Raw genomic sequence first — 21675 nt, 5'->3', positions numbered from 1 at the left:
ACCATACTAACAAAAAGAACAGATTATTTCAAAACAGCGGATGAATGGAATATCCAATTCAAAACAGCAGATGAATGGAATATCCAATATCTAGACACCAATAAAATATTTTAAAAAATAGCAGACACAAAGACCCAGTAATGAAAAATGATGATACAAAAAAATATTTTGCTCTGCATACCTGGGAACGTTTGATATCCAGGTGCCCTGAGATTGTTTTGAATCAGCAGGAGATGTGATGGTTTGCTTGCAACTTTCTCCTCTCTCTCACACTGGCTCTCAGTCCCTCACATATACACAAGCTTTTTCTCTCTTACTTATATAGGCTCTTAATTACACATTTACACACATGCTGTCTATCTTTTCAGGCTTACACACAGGCTTTCAATCACACACATACATGCTGTCCTTTTCTCTCACACACAGACTCATTCACATGCTTACACACATGCTCTCTCTTTCTCTCATTTACACACAGGCTCTCAATCACATATTCACATGCTCCCTCACCTAAACCAGCTCTCAATTACACACATACTCTCTTTCACATATACAGGCTCTCAATCATTCACATACATACTATCTCACTCACACACACACACACACAGGATCTCAAACACACATGCTTGCTCATTCACTCACTCTCCTCCCTCCCCCGAACTAGCGGCACCAGCAGCCTTCTCCACTTCTAACCTTGAAGGCAGCAGCAATCTACTTCATTTTCAGCCCTCACGGAGCAAGGAGTCCCATCGACCGCGGGGGTTGACTAAATTCTTTGTTTTTCTCTGAGCTGCGCATTCTTCAGACTGCGCCTCTCTTCTTTTCTTCGGGCCAATGCCGAGCGCACTAGCAATGTCTCTTCTTTCCCCGCACGCACCCGCTGCTCACCACTTCCTCTTCTGGGGCGCGGGAAGAAGAGAGAAAGCCGGTGCCGCTGACTTCTGCTCTCCTGCCATGTTCCGCCCGGGCTTTCAATGTTTTAAGCCCGGGTGTAGGTCCTGTCTTGCTCGGGTAGGGGGAGCAGCTGGGTCAGCAGGGGACCGGGAAGTGTGGCGACACACCGGTTGAGAACCACTGCCTTAGATCACAGAACCACATGCTGGTAAATATTTATAGTAGCAAAATGAAAAGCATTTCTCTTTGGACTGATGCTTAGCTGTCTGCCATGCGATCACAAGCTCCGGCTTTTTCACAAGCATGTAAACTGAATATTTAAGAGAGTGTTCCTCTTATCATTAAGTATGTTTACCTTTCTGGCGTGGCACCACTGTGCCGATCAGCCATGCTTCCTCCTGCCTCTGCACAGCCCTCAGAACCTGTTCTGCAGTCTCCTTCTCTACCACCAGGATGGCGCCGATGCCACAGTTAAAGGTCCGTGCCATCTCCTCCTCTGAGAGTGCACCTTCTTTCTGCAGCCAGGAGAAAACCCCAGGGATTTTCCAGCAGTGCGCATCTGTAAAGAAGCACGACTAGCAAATGACTGCCTATCCAATAACAAATCACTTTACAGTGAGTTTTTAGTTAGGGCTGGAAGTATGCCTATGTAATACTTAAGGAAAAGGGAACTCCACTAGCACTGAATTTCAAATCTAGATTCTGGGGTAAATGATCTTATATTTTAGAACATTTTCCTACTGGGCGCCAGCAATGTCTATAACTTGAGCTTTTTAAATAAAAACATAATACATATCTGATTGAACTTTGTTCCATGCTTCAGTAGGAAAATACTAATTCAGTAGGGCAGGCGAGAGAAAGATCCTCAGCTTAAGCTGTCAAGTTAACAGTTTTGAATAGGTTGAACGGTATTTCATGATAGTTTGAAACTGAATTAAATGGAACTAGCTGTTATTACAGAGAACAGCCTTTTAGGTATCTCAAAACATATATCACTATACTGGAGAAGACTGTGGTGTTCTCTCACTCAGAGTACAACATAACTAATTTGCAAGGCAGCCTTACAGACATAAAATCCTTACAAGATCCCAAGAGAAGTAGACACCCTTTTAGAATCATTTAGGACACAGATTTTCAGTTTGATTTCTTGATTTTATGCAGGATGGCCCAGTATAATAAATCATCTAAAGGGGAAGCAGTGCATAAACTTTGGAGACAACACAGATCCCCTCAATCAACCCATGATCTCCAAAAACCTCGTGCCCAGCATCATCTTTGGCCAAGTCTCATGGCACTCTAATAAGGAGGTAGCACAACCTGCGCAGCATCCCATTTTCTCAGTAAAGTTTCATTTCATTTCTCCACATTTTTCCCTGCCTTACCTAAGGTCACAGCAAATGACTCTGGAAGAACCCTGGGGATGTTTTCCAGCAGCCCTCCCCCAGTGATATGAGCGTAGGCCTTCACATGCCCCGACCGAAGGGCGGCTAGGAGCGGCTTGCTGTAGATCTTTGTTGGGGTTAGCAAGAGTTCGCCTGTGAATACAAGAACAAGTATATGACTGAAATGAGGGTGGGGGTGGGGAAATAGCCGTGGAAATGGCTAGTTATAAAACCGTCCACACAATACCTGGGTAAACCTACACGTTTACTTTGCACGTTAAGTTTACCCAGAATGTGCGGAGGCATTCCGAGGGGTGGAGCTGGGAGAGGTTTTCACGTCCATGTACACTTTTGGATTTTCAAAAGCGTGCATGAAAATTTTGAGATATAATTTGTGTGTGTGTGTGTGTGGGGGGGGGGGGGTGGTTGTACTTTCCATTGGATCATTTTCAAAGGAAAAATATGCACACACGTTCCCTTTCAAAATTAGTGTAACATAGGCATATGGGTAACAAATTAAGAGCAATGTTACAAAATTACCCTGTGTTACAGTGAACAGTCTTTTCCACCATCTTCAAATGAGCAAAAAAAAATCACAAAAATTATTCTTCATGTGCAGTGCTGAATGGAGCAAACATCAAGATCTGGGAAATGCCTTGTTATAAATACTGGTCTATATACACTAATAATGCTCTGTATCTTTGAACTCATGGTCTACATTATCCTCTAATAATGCATTGTATGTATACCCTATAAATACACCTTATACCCTCACCTTTTGTAATCCTACATGCAATTCTATTTTTTGAACTACTTCCGCTATTATCATCAACTTATTTGTTCAATGTTCCTCTCAAGCTCTGTTGATCCCCCCCCTCCAAGTTTTATGCACCCTGTTCAATGTACTACTTTTCAAGTTCCATGTAAACTGATATGATGTACCCACGAATACCGGTCTATAAAAGCATTTAAATAAATAAATAAATACACCACATGCATTTAAAAAGTCCAACTCTATTCAAGTTTTGAGATGAGATGGCCGGCTCAAGATTGGTACAAGGCCTAGCCCAACCAAGGCTGCTCAACCTGATCGGAGCTCCCTTCTAACCTTGACGGGGACAGATTCGAAAACGGCAATCTGAGCGCTGGAGACCGGCGACCTGAATTTAAAGATTTTTTCTTACCTGGTCTCGGCACTTACTGATAGATTTGCCTAGCGGTCTCCAGCTGCGGGGGGAGAGGGAAATACCTTCTCCGCCGCGCTCGTTTCTGCACCTGCTGCCTTTCAGCCACACTGGGGGCTAAGTCCACGCCGGGAACCGGCTGCCGGACAAAGGCACACCTCTGAGGAATATCGAAGATCACCTCAGGAATTCTCGACTGGGGGAGGGACCCTTAGGTATCACCGCAGGAGAGCGGGACTTGATCTTCCTTAAGGTAAATTTGTTTCTTCTTTGCTGTAATTCTTAACACTATTCTAGTGTGTGGGAAAGTGTTCGCATCTGCTAGGAGATAGAGAGATACTGAAGAGCTGAGGTTACAGCAGGGATAAATCTAGAGTGATGTCAGCTTTGAAATCGGACTCCATCTCCCATCTGTTAGCAGAAGAGCACAATACCCATTGGTCCTGAGTCCATCTGGCTACACGCTAGAAAATAAACAAACAATTTCTTTGCTTTGGTGTTTACTGAAGAACATGTTGGGGAGATACCCATTCCAGAGAAGGTTTTCATGGGTAATGATTCCGATGGACTGAACTAAATCACGGTAAACCTAGAAGATGTGGTAGGCCTGATTGACAAAGTGAAGAGTAGTAAATCACCTGGACCGGATGGCACACACCCCAGGGTTCTGAAGGAACTCAAAAATGAAATTTCAGATCCATTAGTAAAAATTTGTAACCTATCATTAAAATCATCCATTGTACCTGAAGACTGAAGGGTGACTAATGTAACCCCAATATTTAAAAAGGGCTCCAGGGGCAATCCAGGAAACTACGGACCAGTTAGTCTGACTTCAGTGCCAGGAAAAATAGTGGAAAGTGTTCTAAAGATCAAAATCACAGAACATATAGAAAGACATGATATAATGGAACAAAGTTAGCATGGCTTTACCTAAGACAAGTCTTGCCTCACAAATCTGCTTCACTTTTTTGAAGGGGTTAATAAACATGTAGAAAAAGGTGAACCAGTAGATGTAGTGTATTTGGATTTTCAGAAAGCATTTGACAAAGTGTCTAATGAGAGGCTTCTAGGAAAAGTAAAAAGTCATGGGATAGGTGACGATGTCCTTTTGTGAATTACAAACTGGTTAAAAGACAGGAAACAGAGTAGGATTAAATGGACAATTTTCTCAGTGGAGGGGGGGTGGAGGTCTGCACTGGGACAACATATTTATAAATGATCTGGAAAGCAATACAACGAGTGAGGTAATCAAATTTGCAGATGATACAAAATTATTCAGAGTAGTTAAATTACAAGCAGATTGTGATAAATTGCAGGAAGACCTTGTGAGACTGGAAAATTGGGCATCTAAATGGCAGATGAAATTTAATATGGATAAGTGCAAGGTAATGCATATAGGGAAAAATAACCCATGCTAGGTTCCATATCAGGAGCCAGGGGGGGATTGGCCTATCGGGGGATTGGGCATCCCGATGGGCCGGTCGCTCTAGTCACGTGGTCTGCCAAGCGCGGCCGTGAGAGCCGCGCTCGGCAGACCACGTGGTATCTCCTGGGCCGGCCAGGGTGATGAATCCCCGGGCCGGTCATCATCAGGAATCCGCCCCTGTTAGGAGCTACGACCCAGGAAAGAGATATAGGCTTCAGTGGATAATACACTGAAATTGTCGGCTCAGTGTGCTGCAGCAGTCAAAAAAGCAAACAATGTTAGTAATTATTAGGAAGGGAATGGTGAATAAAATGGAAAATGTCATAATGCCTCTATATCGCTCCATGGTGAGACTGCACCTTGAATACTGTGTATAACTCTGGTCGCCGGATCTCAAAAAAGATATAGTTGCGATGGAGAAGGTACAGAGAAGGGCAACTGAAATGAGAAAGCGGATGGAACAGCTCCCCTATGAGGAAAGACTAAAGAGGTAGGACCATTCAGCTTGGAGAAGAGACGGCTGAGGGGAGATATGATAGAGGTGTTTAAAATCATGAGGGGTCTAGAATGGGTAATTGTGAATCAGTTATTTACTCTGTCGGATAATAGAAGGACTAGGGGGCATTCCTTGAAGTCAGCATGTAGCAAATTTAAAACTAATCAGAGAAAGTTCTTTTTTCCTCAACGTACAATTAAACTCTGAAATTTGTTGCCAGGAGATGTGGTTAGTGCAGTTAGTGTAGCTGTGTTTAAAAAAGGATTGGATAAGTTCTTGGAGGAGAAGTCCATTACCTGCTATTAATCAAGTTGACTTAGAAAATAGCCACTGCTATTACTAGCATCAGTACTTGCCAGGTACTTATAGCCTGGTTTGGCCACTGTTGGAAACAGGATGCTGGGCTTGATGGACCCTTGGTCTGACCCAGTATGGCATGTTCTTGTGTTTTTCTTTGAGAGCACTAATATCCTAGAAGAGTGCTTAGAGGGGACTGGATATCAGATGTTCTCTAGTGTCCCAGTCTCCTTTGCCCAATACCACACAGATGTTGTACTTTAAGTCATGTTTAAAAGTACAGGTGTTTGCTCAGATAACTTACCAAGAGTTTGGCGCCCTCCACTGTTGGGGGCGGGGGACGAATATGCCAAGGAGGACTTTTCAAGAATTTTTCTCACAAGGCTAAAGCCATTGCTGTGCAGCCCAGAAGAAGCTATTCCAATGACCATGTCCCCATCCCGGATCTTCTCCAGCTGTGGGAGCATATGCCCACGTTCCACTGCACCAACTGCAAACCCAGCAAGGTCGTACTCTCCGGAGGAGTACATGCCCGGCATTTCTGCAGTCTCTCCGCCTGTTGGTGGAAGGTAGAAAAGATAGATATTCAAATTGGAAGAGACAAAAAAGAAACCTCCAAATTTTTAATCCAAGACACTGCAGCCTTGTGCATCCTTCAGAATAATCTTTCCTTCCACAGAATCTTACCCAATGGTAGCAGGACAGCATCACAAACAAAAGCGTGGACACAGTATTTAGAATTTGCTTGACTGGTTAAGCGACCAATGATAACCTGCTTGACTTTATCAGTACCCATACTCACCCATGAACTGCAGCCTGACAGTGATGTGGCTGAGAGAGAGGCCTAATTAAGGAAAATTGGTTCTTACCTGCTAATTTTCATTCCTGTAGTAGCACAGATCAGTCCAGACTTCTGGATTTTGCCTCCCTGCCAGCAGATGGAAACAGAGAAAGTTTCACGGACACTGTTCATAACCCAGTGTGCCACCTGCAGTCCCTTAGTACTGACCTGTACCCAAGCCAAGATGACAGCAACCACCATAAATTTCTAAGCAAACTTGATCCCCTCCAACGAGCTGGAAGAAAGTGAAATTGCCCAAAAAGACAACGGAAAACTTGTTTCCCAAATTTAACATAAGCGATCAGCATTGAAAACCTCTTAACAACTACGCACTATATACAAAGCAACAGAACAAGCAGCAGACTCTCCCTCCCAATAAATGGGAAGGTCTCTGGACTGATCTGTGGTACTACAGGAATGAAAGTTAGAAGGTAAGAACCAATTTTCCTTTCCCCGTACGTACCCAGATCAGTCCAGACTCCTGGGATGTACCTAAGCTCCCCTTAAATCAGGAGGTACGTGGAGAGTTCCGCCCGTAGAGCACTCTCACTAAAGTACATGGAAGGCAGAGCCCCGGCATCCAAGCAATAATGCCTAGCAAAAGTGGGCAATAGCCACCCAGCAAATTTCATGCGGAGACACCTGATATGACTCAGTGCAGGAAATTGCCTGATTATGCGTCAAGTGTGCCCTTAAACCCCCCAACAGCGGGTACCCTTTAGATATGTAAGTCAACTTGATCACTTCCTTCAGCCACCGCAAAATTGTAGCCTTAGATGACTTATTCCCTTTCTCTGGACCACACCACAGTGCAAAAAAAGGTAATAAGATCTACAAAGAGGAGATGCGATCTATGGAAATAAGTGACCTTTAGATACCTCAATAATGCATGCCTCCAATCTAAGAGCCTAAGCTCCCCCGCTTGAGGTATAGAGGATTCCAAATCCATAAAAGCTGTAAGCTCTACTGTCTAAGATGGAACGCCGAGACTACCTCAGGCAGAAAAGAAGGCACCATGCATAAAGATACCCCCAAATCAGACATCTGTAGGAAGGGATCTCAATATGACAGCACCTGGAGCTCTGAAATTCTCCTGGCTGAACAAATAGCAAACAAGAAAACCACTTTAAGAGTCAAATTTTAAGCATAGCTCTCTTTAGTAGTTCCAACAGAGCCTCACACAATCCTCTAAGGATTAGATTCAGATTCCAAGATGGACAAATGTTCCGCACCTGAGGACACAAGTTCTTAGCTCCCTGAAGGAGCCACAGAACCTTACCCCAAAGACAATTCAATGTTGCTACCTGGACATTCAGAGAGAATTAAAGGCCAGTCCCATGCCCAGAGCTTTTCTGTAGAAAAGCCAAAATATGCAATACCATAGCCTGAACAGACTGAGGCTGTACTCCGTCAACAGCAGATCAGGACTCGAAGATCCTCCAAATTCATACATACGTCGATGTAGACGGTGGAAATAACAGCTTTGGAATATCCCTCCATTTCAGTTGTTTCCTCTCAGAAGCAAAGTTGTGAGACAGAAGTGAACTGACTGACCCAAAAATATTTGGCCCTGGTAGAAAACAGTCGACTGATGTTTTTTTGGAGGGGTGAATAAACATGTGGACAACTATGAACCAGTACATGTGGTGTATTTGGACTTTCAGAAGGCATTCGACAAAGTCCTGCATAAGAGGCTTCTAAGAAAACTAAAATGTCATGGGATAGGATATGCGATGTCCTTTTGTGGATTGCAAGATGGTTAAAAGACAGGAAACAGAGTAGGATTAATTGGTCAATTTTCACAGTGGAAAAAGGTAAACAGTGAAGTGCCACAAGGATCTGTACTTAGACCGGTGCTTTTTAATATATTTATAAATTATCTGGAAAGGGGTACGATGAGTGAGGTAATCAGATTTGCAAATGACACAAAATTATGCAGAGTAGTTAAATCTCAAGGGGACTGTGATCAATTGCAGTAGGACCTTGCGAGACTGGAAGATTGAGCTTCCAAATGGCAGATGAAATTTAACATGGACAAGTGCAAAGTGATGCATATAGGGAAAATGGAGAAATTACTTACCTGATAATTTCGTTTTCCTTAGTGTAGACAGATGGACTCAGGACCAATGGGTATAGTGTACTCCTGATAGCAGTTTGAGATGGATCAGATTTCAATCTGACGTCAGCTCTAGTACATATACCCCTGCAGGAAGTGCAGCTCTTCAGTATTCTCCTCGAAAAGCATTGTGGATATATGTATGACTGAATAATTTGAATAACTTTATTAACTTGATTAATTTGAACTGATTGAATTGGCTATAGCTGGAGACCACCAGTGCCCTCAACCGAGAAATGTCAACACCCGGTAGGATGGGTGTCCTAGATGAAGGAAAGCTTGGCTTACCCGTGAATCACTCGCTCCCGGGGATGTCCCCTGAGAATTCCATGAGTAACGGCAGCCGTGGGTGGGATGCCCAGTCTGTCTACATTAAGGAAAACAAAATTATCAGGTAAGTAATTTCTCCATTTCCTAGCATGTAGCAGATGGACTCAGGACCAATGGGATGTATAAAAGCTACTCCTGAACCGGATGGGAGGCTGCCCGTGACCCACTTAGTACTACCCTTGCAAATGCTGTGTCCTCCCGAGCCTGAACATCCAGGCGGTAAAACCTGGAGAAGGTGTGGATGGAGGACCATGTCGCCGCCCTGCAGATCTCGGCGGGTGACAGCATCTTGGTTTCCGCCCAGGACACTGCCTGGGCTCTAGTAGAATGGGCCTTGACTTGTAAAGGCAGTGGCTTGCCTGCTTCTACGTAGGCCGCCTTGACTTCTTTGATCCAGCGGGCTATGGTTGCTCGCGAGGCCACTTCCCCCTTGCTTCTTCCCACTGTGAAGGACGAATAGATGGTCAGTCTTTCGTACGGATTTCGACCTTTCCAGGTATTGGACTAGGAGCCTGCCGACGTTGAGATGGCATAGACTTTGAGCCTCTTCCGAATCCTTATGCTCATCTGGCGATGGTAGCAAGATGGTTTGGTTGAGATGGAAGTGAGACACCACTTTGGGGAGGAACGACTGAACTGTGCGTAACTGGATGGTTCCCTGGGTGAGTCAGGAACGGCTCTCGGCAGGACAGTGCTTGTAGCTCGGATATACGACGGGCCAAACAGACTGCCAGCAGGAAGGCTGTCTTCAGTGTTAATAGTTGGAGAGACAGGCCGTGGAGAGGTCTGAAGGAGGTTCCTGCTAGGAAATCTAGGACCAGTTTGAGATTCCAAAGAGGCACTGGCCACTTCAGGGGTGGGCGGATCTGCTTGACTCCTTTCAGAAAGCGGGAGACATCCAGGTGAGAGGCTATGCTGCCGCTCTCGTTCTTGGTTCCGTAGCATGACAATGCAGCCACCTGTACCTTGATGGAGGTGAGAGACAATCCCTTCTGTAGGCCGTTCTGCAGGAATTCCAAAATTGTGGGAATTTTGACCGAGCGTAGTATGATGTCGCGGTCCTTGCACCAGGCTTCGAATACTCTCCAAATCCTTATGTATGTTAGGGATGTGGAGAACTTGCGTGCTCGGAGCAGGGTGTCAATTACTGCCCTCGAGTATCTGCTCATCCTTAGGAGAGTCCTCTCGTGGAGGATCGGTCCCTGTTGGAGCAGGTCTCTGTGTGGAGGTAGCGCAGGGGGCTCCCTGTCAGCAGTCTTCGCATGTCTGCGTACCATGGTCTTCTTGGCCAGTCCGGGGCCACTAGAAGTACTGGTCCCCTGAGGTGTACTATCTTGTGGATGATTGCGCCCAATAGGGGCCACGGGGGGAAGGTGTATAACAGAGTCTCCTGTGGCCAGGTCTGTACCAGGGCATTGATTCCCTGGGACTGGGGTACCCGCCTGCAGCTGAAGAAACTGGGTACTTGGGCATTGGATCAATTTGCCAGGAGATCCATGGTTGGTGTTCCCCAACGGTTTACTATCAATTGGAATGCTGTGGTCGACAGCCTCCATTCTCCTGGATCTAGACTTTCTCTGCTGAGGTAGTCCGCAGCGACGTTTGTTTCTCAGCAATGTGGATGGCTGAGATTTCTTGAAGATTCACTTCCATCCATGACATTAGGAGGTCTAATTCCAGAGACACCTGTTGGCTTCTGGCTCCTCCCTGATGGTTGATGTAGGCCACTGTTGCGTTGTCCGACATTACTCTAACCGCTTTGTCTCTGAGTCCATGAATGAACCTTAGGCAGGCTAGTCTGACTGTTCCATCCCGATTCTTCTTTGTTCCATTGCCCTTGGATGGTTAGCTCCTGGCAGTGTGCTCCCCATCCTCCTAGGCTGGCATTCATGGTGAGTAATATCCAGGTTGGTGAGGATAATCTCGTTCCCTGGCTCAGATGGGCTTCTTGTAGCCACCTTCGTAGTTGTGCCCGAACTCTGTCCGGGAGCTGAAGCCGTACGATGCAGTTCTGGGACAGTGGATTCCATCGTGATAGTAGTGAGCGTTGTAGGGGTCTCATGTGAGCTCGTGCCCATAGCACTACTTCCAGTGAGGATGCCATGAGGCCGAGAACTTGTAGGTAATCCCATGCTGTGGGGCGAACTTTGCTCAACAGGGTTCGTAACTGGGTCATCAGTTTTGATCTCCTTGTTGGTGTCAGGATGACCTTGTCGAGTTTGGTGTCGAACTGGACTCCCAAGTATTCTAGAGATTAGGAGGGCTGCAGGCAGCTCTTGTTTGTGTTGACTACCCACCCGAGGCTCTCCAGTAGAGTTTTGACTCTGTTGGTTGCCTGGTGGCTTTCCTCTGGGGATTTCGTTCTGATCAGCCAATCGTCTAGATAAGGGTACACGCGGATTCCTTCCTTCCTCAGTGTTGCTGCCACCACCACTATGATCTTGGTGAACGTCCGGGGTGCAGTGGCTAACCCGAAAGGTAGTGCCCGGAACTGGTAGTGACGGTCCAGGATCGAGAAGCATAGAAAAAGCTGATGCTCTTGATGGATCGGAATGTGTAGGTAGGCTTCCGACAGATCCAGGGATGTAAGGCACTCTCCCGGTTGTATCGCCCTTATTACAGAGTATAGGGTTTCCATGCGGAAGCGAGGAATCTTCAGGTGACGGTTGACCGCCTTGAGGTCCAGGATGGGTCTGAACGTTCCTTCTTTCTTGGGGATGATAAAATAGATGGAATAATGTCCAGTATTTTTTTGTTGTGGATGCACCGGTATTATAGCCTCTAAGGCTAGCAATCTGGTCAGTGTAGCTTCCACTGCCATCCTCTTGGAAGGGTCGTGGCAGGGAGATTCCATGAACTTGTCCGGAGGGAGGTGGTGGAAATCCATGTGATATCCCTCTCAAATGATGGATAGGACCCACTTGTCCGAAGTTCTCGACCCATCTTTGGTAGAATAGGGCAAGTCTGCTCCCTATGGCTTCTTCCTTTGGATGAGTCGGCTGATTTTCATTGTGGGGTGCGGCTGGGGCCGGAGCTGGCTTCCCTTTTGTTGTGCTTGTTCCGAAAGGACTGGATCCGGCTTGCAGGGCGGGCTGCTTGATATGTGCTTCTATATGGGTTGAAGGGGTGTGATCCTCTGCCCCTGGAGGTTCGGGGGAAGGATCGCTGGTTTCTCTTATTCCAGTTCTCCAGTAGCCGCGGCAGTGGGGACTCGCCCCATTTGTTGGCTAGTTTCTCTAGTTCGCTTCCGAACAGGAGTGTTCCCTTGAAAGGCATCCTTGTGAGTCTCGTTTTGGAGGATGAGTCGGCTGACCAGTTTCGGAGCCAGATTAGTCTTCTGGCTGCCACGGTGGATGAACTCCTCTAGCTGCTGTGCGTACCAGATCAGAAGCGGCGTCCGCGAGGAATGATACAGCTGGTTCCAGGGCCTCCCCAGAAGTGTTGTTCCTGGTCTGTGCTAAGCAGGCACGTGTCACCATGGCACAGCAGGCCGCGATCTGTAAAGACATAGCGGAGACGTCAAAAGACTATTTGAGGATAGATTCCAGACGTTTGTCTTGAGCATCCTTGAGTGCTGCTCCTCCCTCCACTGGGATAGTAGTGTGCTTCGAGACCACGCAGACCATGGCATCCACTTTCGGACATGCCAGGAGATCTTTGGCAGCAAAGTAGGTTGCTTCGCTTTTGCTGGGCACACCTGCAGAAAGGTCTGTAGGCCCTGGAAACATTTCATTCAGGAGGAGAAGGAGAATGGATCTATACTAGAGTCCATAGGCCCAACCTTGCTCTCTCCAACCTCTCTCAGGGAAGCTTCTGCCCTCAGGAACAAGGGAGAACTGACCATTGCCTTGTCTCCCACTCCAGAGACACCACAGGCGAGGGGTTGTCCCAACATGGGCAAAAGCTGTAGTCAAATCACTTTGAGCATCTAAACAGCACTGACACAAACGGAGAGAGAGCGAGGACTGTATTGCTATCAGACGGCAAGCCTCACAGATAGCAAGGCGCTTCGACCTGTTCGTCCCTGGCACCTAGCTCTCCTGAACTTCGGCTCTAGGCGGCCTCCTGTGCGCACACCAATGCCACCTGGGCATGCATGCACATCCCTCCAGGACACATACAATTACGTGCTCAAGAGTAGGTCACAGTCTACACACACAAATACATGTGCAAATTCACGCTCGTATAGGCCATGGTTGTATGCGCCCAAGTAGCTGCTCAAATATGTGCTCCAGTCTAGGTCGCAGCTTTATGTGCTCAAGTACCTGCGCAAATCATGCACAAGTCTAGGTTGCAGACGTACACACTCAAATGTAGGCTGTGGCCTTACACACTCAGGCCCCAGCATATGCAACCGCCACATGGTGAGAATGTGTCACATACCTACGCATGCGAGAACAGAACAGCTGCAGTGGTCTACCACATGACTAAGTAAAGTCTGCCTGCACATAGCGCATATAGGCTCGGATTCGTTTTAACATCCAGCACCAAAAATCATTGTCCTGAAGAGCTTCTCAACAGCTCAAGCCTCTTGACTAGCCGAGAATCCATGGCGAAAGGGGCCAAGAGCCAGCATCTAGCTAAATACGCTTTGTGTATAAGCAAATTAAAAATGGCAGAAGGCCTCTACTCCTCCTCAGTGCAAGGGCCTCTCTGCACCTCTGCAGGACAGGGAACTGCCGGCAATATCTGAGGAGGGGATTCCTCTGCCTCTTGCGCCAACGCTGCTAGGGAATAAAAAATGGCCGCTGTTCCCTCGTTGACGGGGAAAGCCTCAGTGCTAGACCCCGTCATCCGTGAGGCTTGTTCTACTGGTGCGGTCATGCTTGACACAGACCCCTGAATGCTTTTGCTGCATGCACACGCTGCTCCCTCCCGCACCTGCGGCACCACTAGCACCTCAACGACAAGCAGGGGAACAGTCCCTCAGCGCCTCAAAACCAACACCTGGTCTCTTCTGCAGGCAAAGCAGCTGCTGAAAAACCTCTATCTAGTTCCTTGTTCTCTCTCTTTTTTTTTTTTTTTTAAACTCTCTGAGAACAAATAAAGATACATAGAAGCCAATACTTTCCTTTGGTGTAGAGATTCAGGTTCCAGAAGCGCAGGCCGCATGGCAGATCAGAAAAAAGCCAGACCTTTTTTTCTTCAAAAAAAGGTTTACCAAACTTACAATACCTACTCCCTAGAATGGTACGCAGAGCTGCTAGCAGAAAAAAGAAAATCAACAAATTAAAAAAGGGACAGACTAAAAAAAAAACAGCCACCCTGAGCCTGTAAATGCCTCAGCAGCCTCGTGAAGGGGAGGGATCTGGACCACCGGATTTACACCCCACGGAAGAAAGGAGCGAGTGTACAAAAGGAGTCACCAACACCCCAGCTCGTCTTACTCCCTGGGAGGAAGGCTCATAAATCCAAAACAGTCTCCTGACTGCAGAACTGCAGGTTTTGCCCCATCTACCATCTGCTGGAGACAGAGAAATACTGAGGGACTGCAGGTGGCACACTGGGTTATGTACAGTGACAGTGAAACTTTCTGTCTCCATCTGCTGGCAGGGAGGCAAAACCCAGGAGTCTGGACTGATCTGGGTTCGTACAGGGAACTTGCTTTGCTTGCGGCTAAAAGTCTTGGCACCGAATAGAACACAAGATAATTTCTATTTCTATTTAAGAACATTACTTTTTCCAATGAACCAGGTTTATTTATAATGCATATAATAATCTTTCACCCTTATAATGATATCATTTCCAAAATTTATTACAAAAGCAAAAAAGTGTAAGCGTACCCAAGAGAGCACATCCTGCCACTTTACAGGCTTCTGCTATTCCAGCTACCACCGCTTCGGACACATCAACATCGAGTTTCCCACAGGCAAAATAATCCAGGAAGAAGAGGGGCTCTGCTCCCTGAGCCAGGATGTCATTAACACACATTGCGACCAGATCCTGACCAATGGTGTCATGCTTACCACACATCTGTGCGATCTGTAAAGAGACAGGAGGAGAAATAGCAACAGCACTCGGAGTGAAGGAGAGTCACGACCGTAACGTGAGAGAAATGCAAGCGGAGACAAAAAGAAGAAGTGACAGTGCTGTAGAGACAGACAATTACTGCGAGGAAAACACAATACAGGACAGAGACAGGAGAAGCAGTCACAGCATTTGAGAAATGAAGAGAATTATTGTGAGGGAAACACAAGCCACGGCAGACACAGGAAGAGCAGTGTTAATGCTCTAGAGAGAGGCACACACAAGCTGAGACAGAAATAGGGAGAGAAGATATGGCATGGTGCCACACAAAACTGGATCATGCACCCAAATGTGATCATGGCTAGGGACTATTTCTCTGGCGTTTCATTAAACTTTCCTGAAATAAAGGTAGAAGCTGAATGCTCAGATTTCTTTACGGAAAGAGACATTCATCTGTCAGCCTCTCAGACTGGTAGACCCCATCATCTCTTATGCCCAGAGTGTGACTGGATGTAGGACCTTTCCACAGCACATGTTCAAGGGAATTTCATTTACCAATACCCAATTTGTTGAGGGGATCTAGATGGCCTTGAAAGTTCATGCACATCGTCTCTGGCTTATTCTTAGGCTGGTCAACAAATTATTGTTGAGTTCTAGTAGCTGTACTGGAAGTAGAGAAAACAGCATTCTTTGCCTTTATAAATAATATGAGCGAGATCTGCAGCTGGCTAGGACAGAAATGCTCAGTTTCTTTGCATTTTTTCACAGGAGGATTACTTCTACCATAAAAGCCATTCCTGCATGGTTTTTACAGAAAGTATAAAATAAAAAATAAATTAAAAAGTCCTAGGAATAAGACCAAAATAGGCAATAACTGATCCAAGACAGATGTATGGATACTTGCTCCCACTAGTTTACTCAACATGGTCACACTAATGTAAAGTTTAACACAGATGAAAATCTCTCCCTTGTAAAAACGTTCTAAGTGTGCTGTGCCTATGTATGCAATGCTTGTGTGTTACCTTTAATTTAGTTCCAACCCCATCAGTGCCAGATACCAGAAGAGGATCAGTATAACCAGCTGCTTTCAGGTCAAAGAGACCTGCAAATCCCCCCAGCTCTGCACTGCACCCTGCCAGGCAGAAAAGGAAAAACATATTACATGCCAGCATTAACAACAGAATAAACGCCCCCGCTAAGGTCTGAAAAAAAAAAAAAAATTTGTTTGAGAACATCATGCATTAGCCGTATGTGGCCAGAGCCACCATCCAATCCTCCCACAGCATGAGAAAGAGAAGCACTGCTGATCTGCAATGGGGTGAGGAGTCAAGTGCTTCCAGCTCCAAGCCTGCAAGCTGAAGAATCCTCTATCCCCGACCATGGCTGACCTTGGGTAGTAAAAACAAGTTTTATAATAATTCTTCCTGCTCTCCTTACTCCTTTGGAGGTTCTCATGCACTTTTTGGGTGTACGATGTGCTGCTTGGGCATGCACCCCAGAAGCAGGAAAGTGAATTGATTTAAAGCCCAGTGAGATCCTGGTAGGAGGAAGGGCATCGGCAGAAAGCCAGGTCTCAAAATCAAGGTAAAATTGTCCAAAAAAGGCAATGCGCTATTTAGCCATATCAAGATGGAATATGGCTAAATCCATACAGATCGCTAGGAGAGAGAATTTACCATGCACAATGGCACTGCCAGCATGTTTTGTTCAGCCAGTTTCCTTTTTTTTTTTTTTTTGACTCAGCAGCTTCCCTTTGCTCATTTGAGCTTTCAGCTCAATCAGAACCAGACTTTACTGGGTTATACTGCCATGAGCCTTCATTCACCAACAGCCGACGTTCCCCTCTCACCACCATTTTTAATTCTCCTCTCATTTAGCAAAGTTATCATCACAGCAACAGACCTTAGACAGGGGACCACAGGCCACAGCTCGCTGTAGCAGTAGTACCTGAATGTAATCTGCTTTGAAGTACTTGAAAAATAGAATATAAACAAATAAATGCTGCTACCGTGTGCACCAAGACTGTTCAGCAGGCTCTGCCATTGTACAGTAGCAGAGACTCCCTGCTCCCAGGGCTGTGAACATTGCCTCTGCAGCATCATCAGTTGGTTCAGGGAGCTGAAGCTAGGCCTGGAAATTAAAAGGTCTCTCATATGGTAGTGCCCGGTGCTGCAATGGGGTCATCAGGCTGGCCCTGCCCTTGCTGAAGCAGTTTTATTAAAAATTCACAGGGGTGTGCGCATGATCTTACCTGGTCTGGCTGTCGCTGCCGCCAACGGTTTAATCTTCCGTACCAGAATGTTGCCAGCTTCAATGTCCACACCACTGTCTTTGTACGTCAGCCCCCTGAAGGAACGTCAAGAAAAGGGTGAACCCCCCCCCAAATTATAAAGTTTATTCTTATCCTAAGTCACTGCAAATTCAGGCATGCATCAATGCAAAAGTATTTACAAAGTTACACCAGACTACTTCTCCCAAAAGCTTTATTACAAATGAATTCCATGTGCCCAAAACTCAAGGAGTTCCCACAAGCAGAGCTCATTCTGTGCACTATAGCATTTTAGTGTTTCCTCTTCATTTCTGGAAGCGCTAGCATCTGAACTTAACTGCAAGATGACCTATAATAGGAATATGTCTTAAGTTCTTATGTTCCATACAGCACAGATCTGATAACACATCCCTTTGCTCAAAGCATCTCCTGCATCCCTCGGGTCTAGCACTGTATCATTAAACTTCCATTTTCAGAGACAAAAGTCTCACCTTGCACCGAGTCCCTGCCATTGCAACCCCAAGCCTGTGCTCAAACTGTCCCCTCTACAGGGTGGCACACCAGTCTAAATTCCAGCGACAGGTCTTTCTATACTGCTTGGTGCATGTTGAGCATTTTGGTGGCTGTGATTTTTTTTTTCCCCATTAGGCTTTGGCCTGCCTGTCCTCCTGACCCTCAATAGCTGACAGGGAGATTTAACTTAACAGCTGTGGGCAGAAATAAGAAAGACAGGAGGATGGGTGAGAGATAATCCATGCTCAGAAATCAAGCCTGATACTTCACTTTCAATGCATATACAGCATAGTTCTCTGCTTCAACGGCAGGGGAGAAGAAAAAATTGATACTTCACACATCCAGCAGAGTTCTCTGCTTCAACGGCAGGGGAGAAGAAAAAAGGGTTCGCACTCACAAAGCGGGGAGTAGCTGGCTTGTTACGGCGGTTACTACCCCAAACCAAATGTGCCTGATACTTCACTTTCGATGCATATCCAGCATGGCTTTCTGCTTCAACGGCATGGGAGAAAGGCTGATACAACACGCATTTCCAGCATAGCTCTCTGCTTCAACAGCAGGGGAAAAGAAAAACTGATGCTTCACGCATATCCAGCATAGCTTCAACGGCAGGGGAGAAGAAAAAAGGATTCGCACTCACAAAGCGGGGAGTAGCTGGCTTGTTACGGCGGTTACTACCCCAAACCAAATGTGCCTGATACTTCACTTTCGATGCATATCCAGCATGGCTCTCTGCTTCAACAGCATACTGATACATCACACATTTCCAGCATAGCTCTCTGCTTCAACGGCAGGAGAGAAGAAAAACTGATTCTTCACGCATATCCAGCATAGCTCTCTGCTTCAATGGCAGGGGAGAAAAAAAACAACCAATAAGGGCTGTATAACATAGTCTGGGTAGAACAAGCATGGGTGTAGCTTGCTTATTGCGGTGGTTACTACCCCTACTACCCCTAACTAATCAAGCTAGATATTTCACTTGGATGCAGCTCCATCACTGCTCTCTACGTTAATGGTGGGGGTGGAAGGGAAATAGAACCAAGAGCTAAGAGAAACAGATAAGTATGAGAGAAAAAATGTGTGAAGCTTGCTGGGCAGACTGGATGGGCCGTTTGGTCTTCTTCTGCCGTCATTTCTATGTTTCTATATTTCTTTGAAACTGTAAACTGACAAATGTACTGGGAACTTATTACATTTAAAAAGCACTGGGTAATTTTCTGTTAAAGTGCAGGTGGCAGATAGGAATACTCATCTTTCCACAATTCAGATTTTCACTTTTCCAATCTTTCCCCCCCCTCTTAGGAAGTTTTGACAAATGACAAGAGGGTTCTATCAGAGTGTGTACTATTGCATCGCATTATTTACACTGGCAATTGAAAGTTTTGAATAAAGCTTACATTACAAAAAAATAAAAGTGGCCACGCCACTATAAAATTACAATAAGCACCATCTAAACTGCATCAACCAATCAAATTAGCAGGGGTGTCCCCATGACTGGCCAGTGGGGGGAGCAGACATGATGCAGGAAAGAGAGAGCCTGCTGCAAGCATTTCTCTAAACTTAAGAGCCTAATTAAAGACACAAAAATGTGATTCAGCCTAGGTAGTCCAACCTTCTCCTAATTACTGATAATCCAGAAGTGGGAAAAACATGCAATTGTAAGCAATTCTGCAGCAGAATGGACAAAAATTCCTTCTGACCTGAAATACGGTGAGTGATCACTTTAAAGATCGTGATCAGGACTTCATTAGATCACCATACCTACCCATCAATGTAATCCTTCAAAGATCATGCTCAGTCTTCAGAAGAGACTGCTATAGCCACTGCAAAACATGCCACACCTTCATCAGAGTAAAGAATTCCTTCCTAGAGAGGTGGAGATTCTTCTCTGTTTTAGAAATCTCTGTAGGGTCCATTTGTATAGCGCAATTAATCTCCTCAGTAGCTTTTTTTTCCTAAGGGGATTATCCCCAGTTTGGACAGGCTTTGAACAGATATAAGCACTTGCGCTGCCTATGAATTAGCGACAGTTATCTGTATTTTTCCTACATCTGTACGTGCCCAAAATAGAACCCTATTGTCCAAACGTGACCCAACAAAACTTTACACGATAGATGAACATCAATCCTTTGCACCTCCCAACTTCATGAATACCAAAACGTACCTACCTTTGGCTTCTGCTTCTGTCTTATTACTAACTGGCTCTCAACCAGCATTCAGGTTTTTTTGCCTGCTTAACCATTCAACATTTCGCACCTGCCTGGCTAATATATAAAAAAAAATCTCGAGGCAGATTCTTCTCTGTCTCAGCGATGTATGTGGCGTGGGAAAGGATTCAGGTTTTCTTCCAAATTCCTCTAGGTTACCAACCCAGGGTGCATGGCAACCCTAACGGCAGCAGACTACAAAGGGGAAGAGCCATCACCAACAAGAGAAACCAAAAAGTTTGAGAAGATAAAACAAACCCACCCAAGGACCTGCTTACATGGCATAGTCAAACAGACAAACACATCCCCTGGAACAAAAGGCAACTCGCAGCAGAGCACGGTGTTGCTCCCCCCCATATAGAGCTCTGCGGTGCCAGTGACATACATAGGCAGGGGAAGTGGTATGACAAGGCACGGCGACCGCTGGTATGCTTTTTGAGATGCGTTTCTTGTATGCAATAATGGAACTGCATCCGCCTGCCAAAACAGAGCACCCCGGCATGCAGTGCAAAAGCACTGTTGGTGGAGGGCCTCCATATATCCAACACCACAAGGAGATCCCCTGAAGAAGCACCATGCATGTAGCACCCACTGTGTCAATACTAAGGGACTGTGGTAGAGCCAAGAAAAGGCTCTACCAGCTCTGGGCAGCGGTTGGTGAAGCTGAGAACAGCAAAGTTCTAGCTTCAAGAAATTGCCTTCATACCTAGGCACAAAGTACCTGCCCCATTGTCATAGCAATGGTTCTGCTCTTCATATATCCTGTACCTGGATTGGTGAATAGAACAGAACAACCAACAAAGGCCAATCATAATAGTTAAACTCCTTTATCTCAGTCTTGAAGCCTTTAGATCATCTGTATGTCAAGCCAGGCTAAAAATTGGAACAGTCAGGCTAATTTTTCCCAAACTAAACAGCTTACTGAATTATATCCCCTGTAATAAATCCTGCAACATTATAATCTAAAAAAAAAAAGTTCTGGCCATTTATTTTATCTTTTCCTCAATTTCTTTCTATATAGTTTGAATTTAGCCACAAGCTAGTGGAAACTGCATTCTTTAAATATGTGAAATTCTGGAACAGAGCACACAGAAAACGGCAAGATATGCCATCACCACGCACAAGAGCATTTCCACATGACACGGCAGAACGTGTCCCCCCCCGCCCCAAGCCTGCACACCGACCTTTTTAATGCAGCATGATGGGAAAACAAAAAGGGTCATGAGACGAATACCTACAGATATTCAGCATTTACATGGTTGCGCAAAATGGAGGCCCAAGGGCTTCAAAAGATCAGAGCCATTTCCAGTCATGCAAGGGGAGAAATCTCATGCCAGGCACTGCATCTTCTTGAAGCTGCTACTATAATGCACTCTTTAGACATGGTAATTAAGAACTGAACCTCAGGGAGTGAATGTGTGGGAATGGGGAGACACAGGAAGCCCCTCCGGCCAGCAGCTTTGTTAAAAGGAAGTCAGCGCACAGCCAGGCATCATTGCCATGGAAATGGGCAGAGGCTTAACTAAACACAGGAGGAACATGGGGAAAACTGAATATCCAAAATACAGAGAAAGGTAAGAGTTTCAAAGCCTGTGAACAAATTATTCTGCATAAAAAGTGAATCTAAAAAGCCCAAGAAACATTCAAATCTTACAAATCCAACATATTACATGCTGCAAAACCTGGCTCTATGCAATGACATAAGCCACCAAAAACAAGCATACATTATAGATTGCCAGAGGATTTTCAGCCC

General features: G+C 45.7%; 1 protein-coding gene across 2 annotated transcripts in view; it reads right to left on the bottom strand.

The window, feature by feature from the left end:
- GART (phosphoribosylglycinamide formyltransferase, phosphoribosylglycinamide synthetase, phosphoribosylaminoimidazole synthetase) overlaps positions 1 to 21675 on the bottom strand; it is a 130354-nt gene that overhangs the window by 19908 nt on the left and 88771 nt on the right. For both annotated transcript variants that reach the window (XM_029603548.1, XM_029603549.1), the window contains exons 12-17: positions 17185 to 17279; positions 15956 to 16065; positions 14750 to 14948; positions 5984 to 6235; positions 2277 to 2429; positions 1250 to 1453 (exon numbers count right to left, since the gene is read on the bottom strand). In XM_029603548.1, the coding sequence (XP_029459408.1) occupies positions 1250 to 1453; positions 2277 to 2429; positions 5984 to 6235; positions 14750 to 14948; positions 15956 to 16065; positions 17185 to 17279 (1013 nt within the window). The remainder of the gene's footprint in view (positions 1 to 1249; positions 1454 to 2276; positions 2430 to 5983; positions 6236 to 14749; positions 14949 to 15955; positions 16066 to 17184; positions 17280 to 21675) is intronic.

Source organism: Rhinatrema bivittatum, chromosome 5 (genome assembly GCF_901001135.1).
Source record: "Rhinatrema bivittatum chromosome 5, aRhiBiv1.1, whole genome shotgun sequence".
NCBI lineage: Eukaryota > Metazoa > Chordata > Amphibia > Gymnophiona > Rhinatrematidae > Rhinatrema > Rhinatrema bivittatum.
Note: the sequence above shows the minus strand (reverse complement) of the source record. Positions and strands in the feature narration are given on the sequence as shown.